Below are 13913 nucleotides of genomic sequence, written 5' to 3'. Positions count from 1 at the left end.
TCATGTTTGTCTCAGATGCTTCTGCTAATATTCCTCAAGAGCAGGCCTGGCGATTCATTGTGATTCATTTCTTTCTACTAGTTAGTTTAACTTGATAAAACAGCTCAAATTAAAACATAAAAAATCAAAATACAAAAACTACTCTGAAGAAATAAAAATCAATACAGTAAGAGAACAGAGATGTAAATAGAATGTGGAAAGCAGTTCAGCTCATTTGGTCTTGGGATAATTTGATGAGAAATGACTCATATTTAGACTAATGTATCTTGTCAAATTGCTTCAATTGTTTCTAAACACATGAGATTACTGCGAGCTTGAAGGAGAAACATCAGAAAACTCTTTAATCTCAGTGATGTCTAGGAGAATCAATTGAGATTTGTCTTTCCAACAGACTCTACCATAAAAAAATATATTGCTCCAGCTTTAAAAAAAAAAAAAAACTGTTTATGAAGATGCTTGCTCAAAACCTAAAGAGAAACGCCAGATCAATCAGCATCATCTGACAGAAGAAATGAACTCATCAGTTAGTTTGCAAGTTAGTCTCAAGTCAAATTAAAGACAAAAAGGACCTGCTATATTTGCCAAACGATGCAATATATACACAACAGAACATTGTATGGTTACTGAATCCACAATGCAACGCGACCAGACTTTCCTTTTCCAGCACAATAAATTAAACAAACGCAAAGTCCTCTGCACTGCCAAACATCTGCTTCTTGAATATTTATTCAATATGAATGCAACTGCAAAGTGTAACATTTTTCAAAAATAGAGTAAAAATCCAACAGCCAAGCACCAAAGCATGTCAGGAAACAATAAGAAGCAATGAATACTCACCAAAATGGCTCAACAAAGGATGCAGGCAAACACAAATACATTCCAATCTAAGGTCTGGAGTCTTTATCTATTAGGATTCCTATAGATTTCTCATCTCAGTCTGAAAAAAAGTGATGCCATTTTGTTCATGCATATTGGGAACAAAAGTTTTGATTTTTACATGGATAAATTTGAATAGACTGCAATGGACAAAGATGTTTTATCCTGCAGATTTATAAGCAAACTAACCAGCCAAACCTTGAGGCCTGTGGTTAACTCACACTAACTAACAGGAAATGCATGGAAACAATCAGGAAAAGGATGAAGGAAATACCTGTCAAAATAAAAGACATTAGAATAAACTGATCACATGGATTTTTCTTTTTAACATTTAAAAAAATGACATGTGTGCTCAAAATAATGTTTAATTGTAGTGATTTTATTAGGATCAGAGGTCTAGATGATCTGTTAACATTTCTAAAGATGATGATAAATGTCCAAATCTATTTTTAGAATAAAATAAACTTATATATATATATATATATATATATATATATATATATATATATATATATATATATATATGCAAAGATCTTTTGTGTCAAAGTATTTAATGCAGCTATTCAATTGATTGCATTTATGTTCATACTCCTTTTCTTTTTATATTACATAAAGTGTTATGTTTAAACATGTTTAAGTGCATACTTTGTATTTGGAAACACTTTATTCCTTATTCCAGCTTTTATTCATAATGCATTTTAAAGGTGTTTGCAATGCATTATATCTTTTCATAAATAAAGTACAAATGCATTTTAATATTTGAAGGTTTCTTTGTCGTGTTTTAATGAATTATTTCAAGTAACATTTTTAGTTTCAGTTTTAGTTAACTATACTGCACTATTATTGTGGTTACCTCAAATAACTGTGATTATATCAAATAACCACGTTCAGACAATGAATTAATATTTGAAATAGATAAAAATAAAAATAGAATCGATACAGTAAGAGAATAAAAATGTATGGAAAGCTGCTCAGATCATTTGGTCTTGGAAGAATTTGATGAGAAATGACTATGTATCTTGTCAAATCGCTTAAATAGTTTCGAAATACATGAGATTACGATGAGCTTGAAGTGTTATGAACAGGTTTAAGTGTATATTTTGTATTTAGAAACACTTGATTCCTTATTCTAGCCTTTATTCATAATGCATTTTAAAGGTGTTCGTAATGCATTATATCTAAAGTTTAAATGAATTATAATATTTGAAGGTTTGTTTGTCATGTTTTAATGCATTATACTTTTTAAAGGTGTAACAATGAATAGGAAGGTGTTATAATGTATTATAAAAATTATGTGTTTTTTTATTATTCATGAGATCACACAATGCATATAAAGTGCATTACAAGACATAATGCATTACAACTACTTTTATTATACATTATGCAGTATTTTTGTCTTGATCTTTTCAAAAAGAAAATGCAAGAAAATGTTCTTCTTAATCTTAACAGAGTATAAAAAACCCTTGAGAGATTCATTGTCTGTTTTAGCATTTCTCATTTCCTAATGATCTCATATTTCACTTTCATGTGTAAAACACTGATGACATTTCAAGAGCTTTCTTTATCAGTCCGATATTTGCAGTTAGAAGCTCACTGACATGCTTCCCTGCTGAAGGGTCAATTTTCAAAGAATGAACTAAAAAGATCCTGAAGAAACCGTGATAAAGTTGTTTTTCTCCAGCTGTGTGTTTGATGTATGTCCTCATGCATTATAGGTATTTATACAATAAAGTGTTATAGGTGTTAAATGCATTTATGCACCTGTAACTCAATAAAATGACAGCATCCACTCAACCAATTTAAAACCAAATTATCCTGCAACTATAACTTCATTCATATGTTTTAACATCTTCCATTTTAATCTTTCTTTGTCAATTGCACTGCTTTATTTATTCATTTTTTCTTTTCATGTCAAGTTAGCTATATTTATATGACACTTTATACAATACAGATTGTTTCAAAGCAGCCTGACAAGTAATAAACTGGAAAATAACAAAATCCATAATGCAAACATCATCAAATAAAGAGTTATAAAGAAGCTCTAAAAAGGCAATGGCATCATTATTATTGATTCGGTTCAGTTCAATAACTGTGAAAAGTTCATCAATTATGAAACAAATTCAATTCAGCAATAAACAGCTCTACTGAAGACAATAGTGTTGTTATTCTGTGTTGAATTTATTCTGTTCTCTTTTAAAATGTGACCCTGGAGCAAGTAGCATGATTATATTTGTAGAAATAGCCAAAAAATACATTGTATGGGTCAAAATTATCGATTTTTTTTTTAATGCCAAAAATAATTGGGATATTAAGTAAAGATTATGTTCCATTAAGATATTTTCCTACTGTAAATATATCAAAACTTTATTTTTGATTAGTGATATGCATTGCTAAAAACTTCATTTGGACAACTTTAAAGGCAATTTTCTCAATATTTTAGATTTTGTACAATATTGAGAATTTTTTTTTAAATTGAGATTACCTTTGTTAGGATAGGATAATATTTGGCTGAGATGCAACTATTTGAAAATCTGGAATCCGAGGTGCAAAAAAATCTAAATACTTTGAAAAATGCCTTTAAACAAATCAAAAAATTAAGTTTTTATATATTTACGATAGGAAATTTATAAAATATCTTGATGGAATATAATCTTTATTTAATATCCTAATGATTTTTGGCATAAAAGAAAAGTCGATTATTTTGATCAATACAATGTATTTTTGGCCATTGCTACAAAAACAGGTTTTGTGGTCCAGGGTCACATTTATTTTACACATTTGCATATTTGTTATGATGTTTAATTGTCTCAAATCCAAAAAGCAAATCAGATTTGTAAACACAACCTATAAAAACAGATGCACTCCTTTAAATAAAACAAAGAGTCTGATATTATTTGCCTGATCTTGCTCAAATGTCAGACGCTGCCCTCCAAAACCTCATTACCGAACATGAGCGAATCAGACGGAAGCAGAAATGGTCCGACAGCCAATCAGTTGCCAGCAGCACCAGAGCTGTGTTTACACTATTAGTGTAAGTTTGATTATGAGTTCAGGAGAAAGAGCGAGAGAGAAATCAAAGAATAAAGCATGTCTCACCCCGGGTAGAGTCTTTTGTTCATGGAGAGCGCTCTGGGCCTTCAGCGCTGACTCTCTGGCACAGTACGTTAGAAAGGCACATCCTGAAACACACAAACACACACAAACACATGTCAGTCCTTTTAACACTTCATCTGTGTGAGATGTTAAACACATGCAAACACCATCAGAAAATGGAGAAATCTGGCTTCTTTTATACTATGTTTAGATTGTTATTAGTTTTACATCACATTAATTGTCAATTTTCAGTGGCTGTTTACTTAGAAAGCACAATTTAAAACAACAAAAGACTGACCAAACTAAGGTACAAAATAAAATAAAATAAAACAAAAATGACACATGCAATAAACAAATAAATAAATTATATTTTCAAATAAAAAATAAAAATAAAATAAAACAATTAAAATAAAAAAGACAATGCAATAAACAAAGAATAAATAATCTACATTTTGACAAATGACAGCAATATTTAAAATCACATTAATTGACAATTTTCAGTGGCAATTTACTTAGGAAGCACAATTTAAAAAAAAACAAAAGCTGACCAAACAGAGGTATAAAATAAAATAAAATAAAATAAAATAAAATAAAATAAAATAAAATAAAATAAAATAAAATAAAATAAAATAAAATAAAATAAAATAAAATAAAATAAAATAAAATAAAATAAAGAAAAATTACACACGCAATGAACAAAAAATAAATAATCTATATTATCAAATTAAAAGAAAAATAAAATAAAGGGAAAAAAATGTAATTAAAATAAAAAAGACAATACAATAAACAAAGAATAAATAATCTATATTTTTAAATTAAAAGCCAGAAAGAATGTGCAATGTGAATGACTAGACTGGTTAACAGTTTCGAGGCTGCATAGAGACATAAAAACACACAAAATCCTGCAGAGAGACACGTCTGATGGTTATGCAAACGACAGCAATATTCAAAATTGTATTAATTGGACAAATAGCAGAAAAAATCCCCACATATGCATTTTCAGACACCTCCACCACCAAAGTGGCGCTGCAAATTAATATGAACATGCTTAAACATCAAAAGCAAATGTGTTTTTTGCCCCATGTGTGGCGGCGGTGACCCTCTGAGAGGCATTTCTGCAGCGGCAGCACAATTTCTCATCACCTTACAGAAGACATGCTGAAGTGCCCTCCTTAGGGACCACCAATGTACACACAGCACCCATCGGCCAAACCTGCAGTGTGCAAAGTGGGACTTTCACTTTGAGACCAAACTTGGTGTGTGTTATAACAAGCATGACCTGAGGCTACTTGCAGTGTTTCGGCGCAGTGCTACCTAATGGTCAGGAAATACAAAAAATGGCTATTTTAGCTTATACCTTCTGTATGGTTTGGCCAAAAATCACAAAACTGGTCTCTTTAGATTCGGTGCATCATGGTACCCAATTTTGGCTATTTTGAATTTTTGTAGTAAAATGTTATATTTTATGAACGCATTGACGTATCAATACAAAAATCGATATGGGTCATCAGCACGATGCCCGAATTCGAAAACATAGCGTGCTGGCTATACGCTAATGCCCAATTGCCAAAATTGAGCAAAATGGCAAAACAAAGTCAGTCACCAGTAATTTTTTCTCTTCTCATATAGGAAAATGTCTATAACTCCAAAACAAAATGAGATATTTTCACCAAATTTGACACACATATGTCTGGCCATGCTCTAAGGACATATAAAAAATTTGGTTCAATTGTTCAATTCTTTTGTTGGTGCTATAATTGAACAAAACATGAAATTGCCATTGACTACAGTAGAGTATTATGATATAAAATGCTACATTAAAACAATACAAAACACGGATTCTCAGAGCACAAGTAGAGCTCAAATATATTTAGACTTTAAGTATAAGTCAAGTGTACAGTCGTGGCCAAAAGTTTTGAGAATTACATAAATATTGGAAATTGGAAAAGTTGCTGCTTAAGTTTTTATAATAGCAATTTGCATATACTCCAGAATGTTATGAGGAGTGATCAGATGAATTGCATAGTCCTTCTTTGCCATGAAAATGAACTTAATCCCGAAAAAAACTTTCCACTGCATTTCATTGCTGTCGTTAAATGACCTGCTGAGATCATTTCAGTAATCGTCTTGTTAACTTGTCTTGTTAAGGCTGGAGATCATTATGTCAGGCTGATTGGGTTAGAATGGCAGACTTGACATGTTAAAAGGAGGGTGATGCTTGAAATCATTGTTCTTCCATTGTTAACCATGGTGACCATGGCAAAGAAACACATGCAGCCATCATTGCGTTGCATAATAATGGCTTCACAGGCAAGGATATTGTGGCTACTAAGATTGCACCTAAATCAACAATTTATAGGATCATCAAGAACTTCAAGGAAAGAGGTTCAATTCTTGTTAAGAAGGCTTCAGGGCGTCCAAGAAAGTCCAGCAAGCGCCAGGATGGTCTCCTAAAGAGGATTGAGCTGCGGGATCGGAGTGCCACCAGTGCAGAGCTTGCTCAGGAATGGCAGCAGGCAGGTGTGAGCGCATCTGACACACAGTGAGGACAAGACTTTTGGAAGATGGCTTTGTGTCAAGAAGGGCAGCAAAGAAGCCACTTCTCTCCAAAAAAAAAAACATCAGGGACAGATTGATCTTCTGCAAAAAGCATGGCGACTGGACTGCTGAGGACTGGGCCAAAGTCATATTCTCCGATGAAGCCTCTTTCCGATTGTTTGGGGCATCTGGAAAAAGACTTGTCCAGAGAAGAAAAGGTGAGCGCTACCATCAGTCCTGTGTCATGCCAACAGTAAAGCATCCTGAGACCATTCATGTGTGGGGTTGCTTCTCATCCAAGGGAGTGGGCTCACTCACAATTTTGCCCAAAAACACAGCCATGAATAAAGAATGGTACCAAAACACCCTCCAACAGCAACTTCTTCCAACAATCCAACAACAGTTTGGCGAAGAACAAAGAAGAACTGGGAAGAACAATGCATTTTCCAGCACGATGGAGCACCGTGCCATAAGGCAAAAGTGATAACTAAGTGGCTTGGGGACCAAAACATTGAAATTTTGGGTCCATGGCCTGGAAACTCCCCAGATCTTAATCCCATTGAGAACTTGTGGTCAATCCTCAAGAGGCGGGTGGACAAAATAAAAAACCCACTAATTCTGACAAACTCCAAGAAGTGATTGTGAAAGAATGGGTTGCTATCAGTCAGGATTTGGCCCAGAAGTTGATTGAGAGCATGCCCAGTCGAATTGCAGAGGTCCTGAAAAAGAAGGGCCAACACTGCAAATACTGACTCTTTGCATAAATGTCGTGTAATTGTCGATAAAAGCCTTTGAAACGTATGAATTGCTTGTAATTATATTTCAGTACATCACAGAAACAACTGAAACAAAGATCTAAAAGCAGTTTAGCAGCAAACTTTGTGAAAACTAATATTTGTGTCATTCTCAAAACTTTTGGCCACGACTGTACTTAGATGACATTTTAAGTATATTGCTGAGAAGTACATAAAAAGTAGACAAAGTATACTTTCCTATTTTTTTAGTTTAAAAGAAGTATACTAATAGCACACTTGAATATACTTCTTTTTCATAAAGGGAAGCTCTATGACTGCTGTTCATTCGTTTCATTACTGGAAATTTACTAGAAAATGGTCAAAAACACTGATCATGAGTGTTTTTTCAGTGTGGCATGAGAGTTTCTCTACACCAGTCAGAGTATTGCTGAAAATCCATTGCATATATTCATGCTTTATGTAACTGCAAGTGCATTTTTCAGGCTTTTAAAATAGCTGCAGGGCATCTGAGATCCCAAACAAACCATGAGAGTTAAACTTCACAGAAAAAAACATCAAAGTTTTACTTGATGCAAACATACTTTTGAATTTCAGCTGGCCACACATTACTGCGGCGCTGCTGGTTACTCAGAATGCTCTGCGTCTGGGTGAATTCTGACAAGGTTTGAGTTCAATCAGTCACTGAGACTGTAGAGTTATGTGAAATAGGCTTGCAGGCGTATTAGTTTTTATTGAAAGGTCCAGAATTGTGTTATATTGCATGTTGTGTGCTTGTGTTACCATTGTTGTGCTGTCTTGTCCCAGGAGTCCAGTGCATATTATTGCATTTTTAATGCAATATATTACAACTGTATTGCATGGAAGGCCATTTCTTCCACCACAGGGACAAAAAAAGGAAAATAAATAACAAAAATAACTGCAACTTTGTATCTCACAATTCAGATTTTTTTCTCTTGCAATTGTGAGTTTATATCTTGCAAGTGAGATAAAAATCTAATTATCACGTGCCACCTAAGAGATTAATTAGCTGGTTCAGGGGTGTTTGATTGGGGTTGGAGCTGAACTTTGTAGGATGGTAGATCTCCAGGAACAGGGTTGGGCAGCCCTGATCTAGACCTACATACCCATAGGGGATAATCTGTGTGAGGAGATGAGCATGCCTCATCAGTGTTTGATTTACCTGAGGTTTTTTAGTTTAGCTAACACAATTTTTTTTTTTAAGTTTTGAGTTTGCACTGTTAGTAAAGAGAAGTTTTATTCAGTTTTTTAAGTGGCCTTAGTCACAATGGGATGTTCAGAAATGTTCAGAAAAAAAGTCACTTTATTCGTATATGTTACGTAATTGACAGACAGCATTTTGTTGACAGAGAGCGTTCTAATGATTCACAAATATCATATATTGTGTATTTGAGTTTTTTTTTTTGTGTTTTCCAAAAAAAGTAGAAAATCTGACATGCCAATAGTTTAATAGGGTAACAATATCCAAATAAACCTTAAATGAGTAATTTTGTATTGAATTTGTCTTGATTTTATATTGCATTACAGTTCATGACATTAAAATGTTCTTTTTTACTTTAATAATCACTGGCACAATTTACCCCGATATATTCTCCCCCACGAGACCACTTTTTTTCCGAAAGCTATAATTCTGAATCAGTTTATTTCAGACCCAAAGTTATTGTTCCCATAGATGCACCACATCCTGAAATATATGTAAGTACTTATATTGGAGGGAGTACTGTCATGGCTTCACTATAAAGTCACTTTGAGTAAAAACTGGCACAACTCACAACTCAAAAAAAAATAAAAAATCCGTTATGACTGGTTTTGTGGTCCAGGGTCACAATTTTTCTGACTTCATATTTCAGGCTTTACAGGGTTAAGCAAAGCCTTTTGAGGTCATCGCATACTGACACTGCTGTTGCACAGAAGTGAATGACGAAAGGAAACCTCACAGCATCTCAAACCTGAAGATTTACCCCACAGGCTGCTGCAAAACAGCTCAACCGGCACACGGACCTACGCTGAGAGAGGTGTGAAGGGCACAAATGCCAGCGGCCGGTCAAACCAAATCAACAACACCCACAAGCATCGATCGAGCCGCCTGCAGTTTGCAATTTACAGAGCCAAAAACGCATTACTGATGATGCATTGTAATTAAATGTTGTTGAAAGAAAGGTGTTCCTCCTTGCATGTCAACATTAACTGATAAACTACTGCTGACATAGTGTTTTTAACTAGAACTCAATTTGTAACTCAGTCTCCGCTGATGTTCTCAGAGGGTTTGAGGACACTAAACTGCTCCTCATGTGTGTGTATGTGTGTCACCAACCCTCCCTGAATCTCCTTCGGCCTATTAATGTAAACTAACAGCTTTAATTCTACATGTCTGATCCACTGGGAACCATCAGCAGAAAAACTTGCACAACTGTGATTACAGCAAGAGAGAGAGAGAAAAAGAGAGAGTGTTTATGAAGGACTAAGTAAGAACCAAATGGAAATATTCTGACCTATGCACTTGTAGATTATATAATGTCTGCACAATAGTGATGCTTTTGCTTTTTCTAATGAAAGAAGAGGAAAACATGAGCGTGCACACCGAATGGAGACACGTTACAAAGCATAATGCATGTAAAAAATGATGTGAATGTGCCTGAGATAATGTGAGTAATCCAAAACAAGCACAAAGATGTGAGATGTATTAGTTTATTAGCTCAGTGCATGCAAAATAAAAACAAATAATCATGCATTTGCCTGCTTCAACACATTCTTTAATAATTTAGTCCAATTCCTGCCCATTGCAAACATATTTTTTTTATTTATTTAATTTCAGTTTTGCCCACATCACTCGTCTTTGCACAAGGAGTTTCATTCTATTTTATTTAGTACAGAAGAAACCATTTATTGCAAGGACACTTAAGCTAAAAAGGCAACACAAATACACAGCAATGAACTTTATAAGATTATCATTTGACTTTGCAAAGTAAAATGCAGTTGCTTTGATGTGAGACAGCAAAGTAAAAAAGCAATATGCTGTATATATGCCTGTTATGGAGAAACTCACATCCAGAGTTCTAAAAAAAAAAAGCTCCATCAGAACATCAGGCGACGTGCTTCGTGAAAATGGCTGAACGCTATTTCATCTGGGTTTGTGTTTTCACTGATGCTGCTCTGATCCACAAACACACACACTTCACTCCACACTTAAAATAATGCTTGTTCAAAAATAAAGGTTCTTTATTGGCATTGATGGTTCTGTGAAGAACTCTGAACATTCATGGAACCTTTCAAATGCAGAATAATTCTATACACATCAAAAAAATGTTCTTCAAAAGAACTGTTCACTTGAAGGTTCTTTGGGGAACCAAAAATGGCATCACTGCAAAAACCTTTATTTTTGAGAGTGTATACTTTATTGGCATCAATGGTTCCGTGAACAACTTTACACAATCATGGAACCTTTTAAATGCAGAAACAGTTCTATATAGTAAAAAGGGTTCTTTAGATTTTTAAAATGTTCTTCAAAATGGTTCTTTTCGAATCTGTTCACTAAAAGGTTCTTTGGTGAACCAAAAAAGGTTCTTTTATGGCATCACTGCAAAAACACCCTTTTGGAACCTTAATTTTTAAAAGTGTACACTTTATTGGCATTGATGGTTCTGTGAAGAACCTTTAATATCCATGGATCCTTTCAAATGCAGAAAAGGTTCTATACACATCAAAAAATGTTCTTCAAAATGGCTCTTTTAGAAACTGTTCAATAAAACGTTCTTTGGGGAACCAAAAAAGGTTCTTTTATGGCATCACTGCAAAAACAACCTTCTTTAACCTTTATTTTTAAAAGTGTACACTCTTTAAAATAAAGGTTCTTTATTGGCATTGATGGTTCCGTGAAGAACCTTGAATATCCATGGAACCTTTCAAATGCAGAAAAGGTTCTATATAGTCAAAAAAGTTTTTTTTTTTTAGATTTTTTAAATGTTCTTTAAAATTGTTCTTTTAGGAACTGTTTACTAAAAGGTTCTTTGGGGAACCAAAAATGGCATCATTGCAAAAACACCCTTTTTTAACCTTTATTTTTAAGAGAAAAATTCCATACATATTTAATAAAACTGCTAATTCATAATACACTCTTAAAAATAAAGGTTCTTTATTGGAATTGATGGTTCTGTGAAGAATCTTGAACATCCATTGAACCTTTCAAATGCAGAAAAGGTTTTATATATTCAAAAATGGTTCTTTAGATTAAAAAAATGTTCTTTTAGGAGCATTGGCATCACTGCAAAAACTCCCTTTTGGAACCTTTATTTTTAAAAGTGTACACTCTTAAAAATAAAGGTTCTTTATGGTTTCATGAAGAACCTTGAACGTCCATGGAACCTTTCAAATGCAGAAAAGATTCTATACACATAAAAAATGTTCTTGCAAGAACATCACTGCAAAAACAACATTTTGGAACCTTGATTTTTTAGAATGTACTCTTTCAAAATAAATGGTTTCGTGAAGAATCTTGAACATTTAGGAACCTTTCAAATGCAGAAAAGGTTCTATACACATCAAAACTGTTCTTCAAAATGGTTCTTTTAAGAACTGTTCACTGAAAGATTCTTTGGGGAACCAAAAATGATTCTTCTATCACTGCAAAAACACCCTTTTGGAAACTTTATTTAAAAATAATAAATTTTAAAAATGTTCTTATTGGCATTGATGGTTTCATGGAGAATCTTAAACATTTAGGAATCTTTCAAATGCAGAAAAGATTCTATACACATCAAAAAATGTTCTTGCAAGAACATCACTGCAAAAATACCCTTTTGAAACCTTGATTTTTAAGGCTGTATAACAATTTGCTCTTTAACTTTAAACGTGATAACCTGCCATTGTTACCTTAAAGAGCTATTTCAACCTGACCTAACCTAATTTAGTGATGTAAAATGATATTTTTTAGGTTTCCATTTAAAAAAAGTTTTTGATATTTATTAAAGCTTTCGTTTTTAATAGTGAAAGTTCACCAGCAGTTTTATGAACATGCATGACGCTACTTTAAAGGTTCTTCACATGGATAGAGAAGATGGGCGGATTTGCACGTGCTGATCACACACACAGGCTCGTTTATACGAAGAGAAAGCAACAGAAAGCCAAGTCCGACCTTTATGCATTCCGGTGAACCGGTCCTTGAGCACCGTGAGCTCGTAGATCTTGCCAAACTCCTCGAAGAGCGGTTTGAGGTCCTTCTCCTCCAGGTTGCGCGGGATCTGACCGATGAAGAGCTTGATGGCGTCGTGATCTTTCATCGGGATCGCGCTGTTGAGTCCGTTCATTCTGCCGGAGCTGTTCGCGGTGCTGAAACCATTCTCCGCCGTGACCGAGGCCATCTTTCTCCCTCCCACTCGCTGTGTCTCCGGCTCTCTACCATCCACTCCTCCTCTCTCTTTCTTCCTCTTCCTCTCCCTCTGTCACAGCTGTACGCTCCTCTCTTGGTTTGGTCGGTATCGCGCCTGTTTTCTCCTCAGGATTCTTTCACTTTCTCCATCTGTCTCTCTCCCCGTGTGTCAGCTGCCACTCTGACTCGTGACGTCAGAGCGCGCCTTTTGAAGGCACCCGCGGCTCATTTGCATAACAAGTCCGGGCCAGCCAATCGCAGGGAAGCATGAGTGAAGGTGCTCGTGGGAGGGAGGAGGGGGGAGGGAGGAGGGGGGGGGGGATACGGAGCGACGAGACAAACGTTTGTACGGCGTTTAAAGGCTTGGATCTCAAAACACGGAGTGAATTTTGTATAAAAGCAACATGTTTAACCGCAGCTTTAACCCTAGAATTGGGAGAGTGTATAACCTCTGAAATAACTACAGTTTAATAATTCTGCCTGAAATACGGGTGAATTCTGTTTAACTGGGAGATTTTTTCCCAGTCATCTAAATGGAAAAAGTGTCCCAAATGATCTCAATTCACCCCTAATACCTAAAATTAAAAAGTGCATATTGTGTATCGCTATTTTCTAACACATCAGGGTAAAAAACAACACAACTGCATTTTTATTCTTCGAAAATAGTCTTTATTTAAAAATGTACAGTGCAAAATAAATTGATGAAAATTAATTCATATTTGGTTGAGCTATATTATTTACATTTGAAATCACTAAAAAACATTAAATTGGTTATAATTGTAAAGTACTGTAATATTATCATGATATTTTTCTATGTACAATAATTAGCCCTACAGTATAAGTCTTTCAGTGTCATGCTATTATAATCAGATACCATAGGTTTATTATAGTTAAGTAAAACTAAAACTAAAATTAAAAACATTTCAAAAAAATATTTCCTTGAAAGAATGTTAACTGAAATAAAATATAAAACACTTTTTATTTTAGCTTGCTGCCAAGGCAGCATTTCTGAAAACTGAAATAAGAATTTATAAAAACTACAAAATTAAAAAACATTAAAAATGACCCAACTAAATTTTGAACTAAAATGAAAAGGAAAACAGAAAACAAAATCTTAGAAAACAAAACATAAAAAACTTATTCAAAATATTAATAGTATCTAAATTATACAAAAATAACTGTTTGATGGTATTGACTGCTTAAAACGTCACTTTTACACTTTAAATGAAATTTTATTCTTAGTGTTGTTTATTTAATAATTTAGTGTT

At 34.1% G+C, this 13913-nt stretch overlaps 1 protein-coding gene across 24 annotated transcripts in view; it reads right to left on the bottom strand.

Moving 5' to 3' along the window:
* Positions 1–12755, bottom strand: part of celf6 (CUGBP Elav-like family member 6) — a 128726-nt gene extending 115971 nt beyond the window's left edge. For all 24 annotated transcript variants that reach the window (XM_073850695.1, XM_073850705.1, XM_073850714.1 and 21 more), the window contains exons 1-2: positions 12412–12755; positions 3973–4055 (exon numbers count right to left, since the gene is read on the bottom strand). In XM_073850695.1, coding sequence (XP_073706796.1) covers positions 3973–4055; positions 12412–12637 — 309 coding nt within the window. In that variant the 5' untranslated portion in view covers positions 12638–12755. The remainder of the gene's footprint in view (positions 1–3972; positions 4056–12411) is intronic.
* Positions 12756–13913: the final 1158 nt, after the last annotated feature.

Source organism: Garra rufa, chromosome 11, assembly GCF_049309525.1.
Source record: "Garra rufa chromosome 11, GarRuf1.0, whole genome shotgun sequence".
Classification (NCBI taxonomy): domain Eukaryota; kingdom Metazoa; phylum Chordata; class Actinopteri; order Cypriniformes; family Cyprinidae; genus Garra; species Garra rufa.
This window is presented reverse-complemented; position numbering and strand designations above follow the sequence as displayed.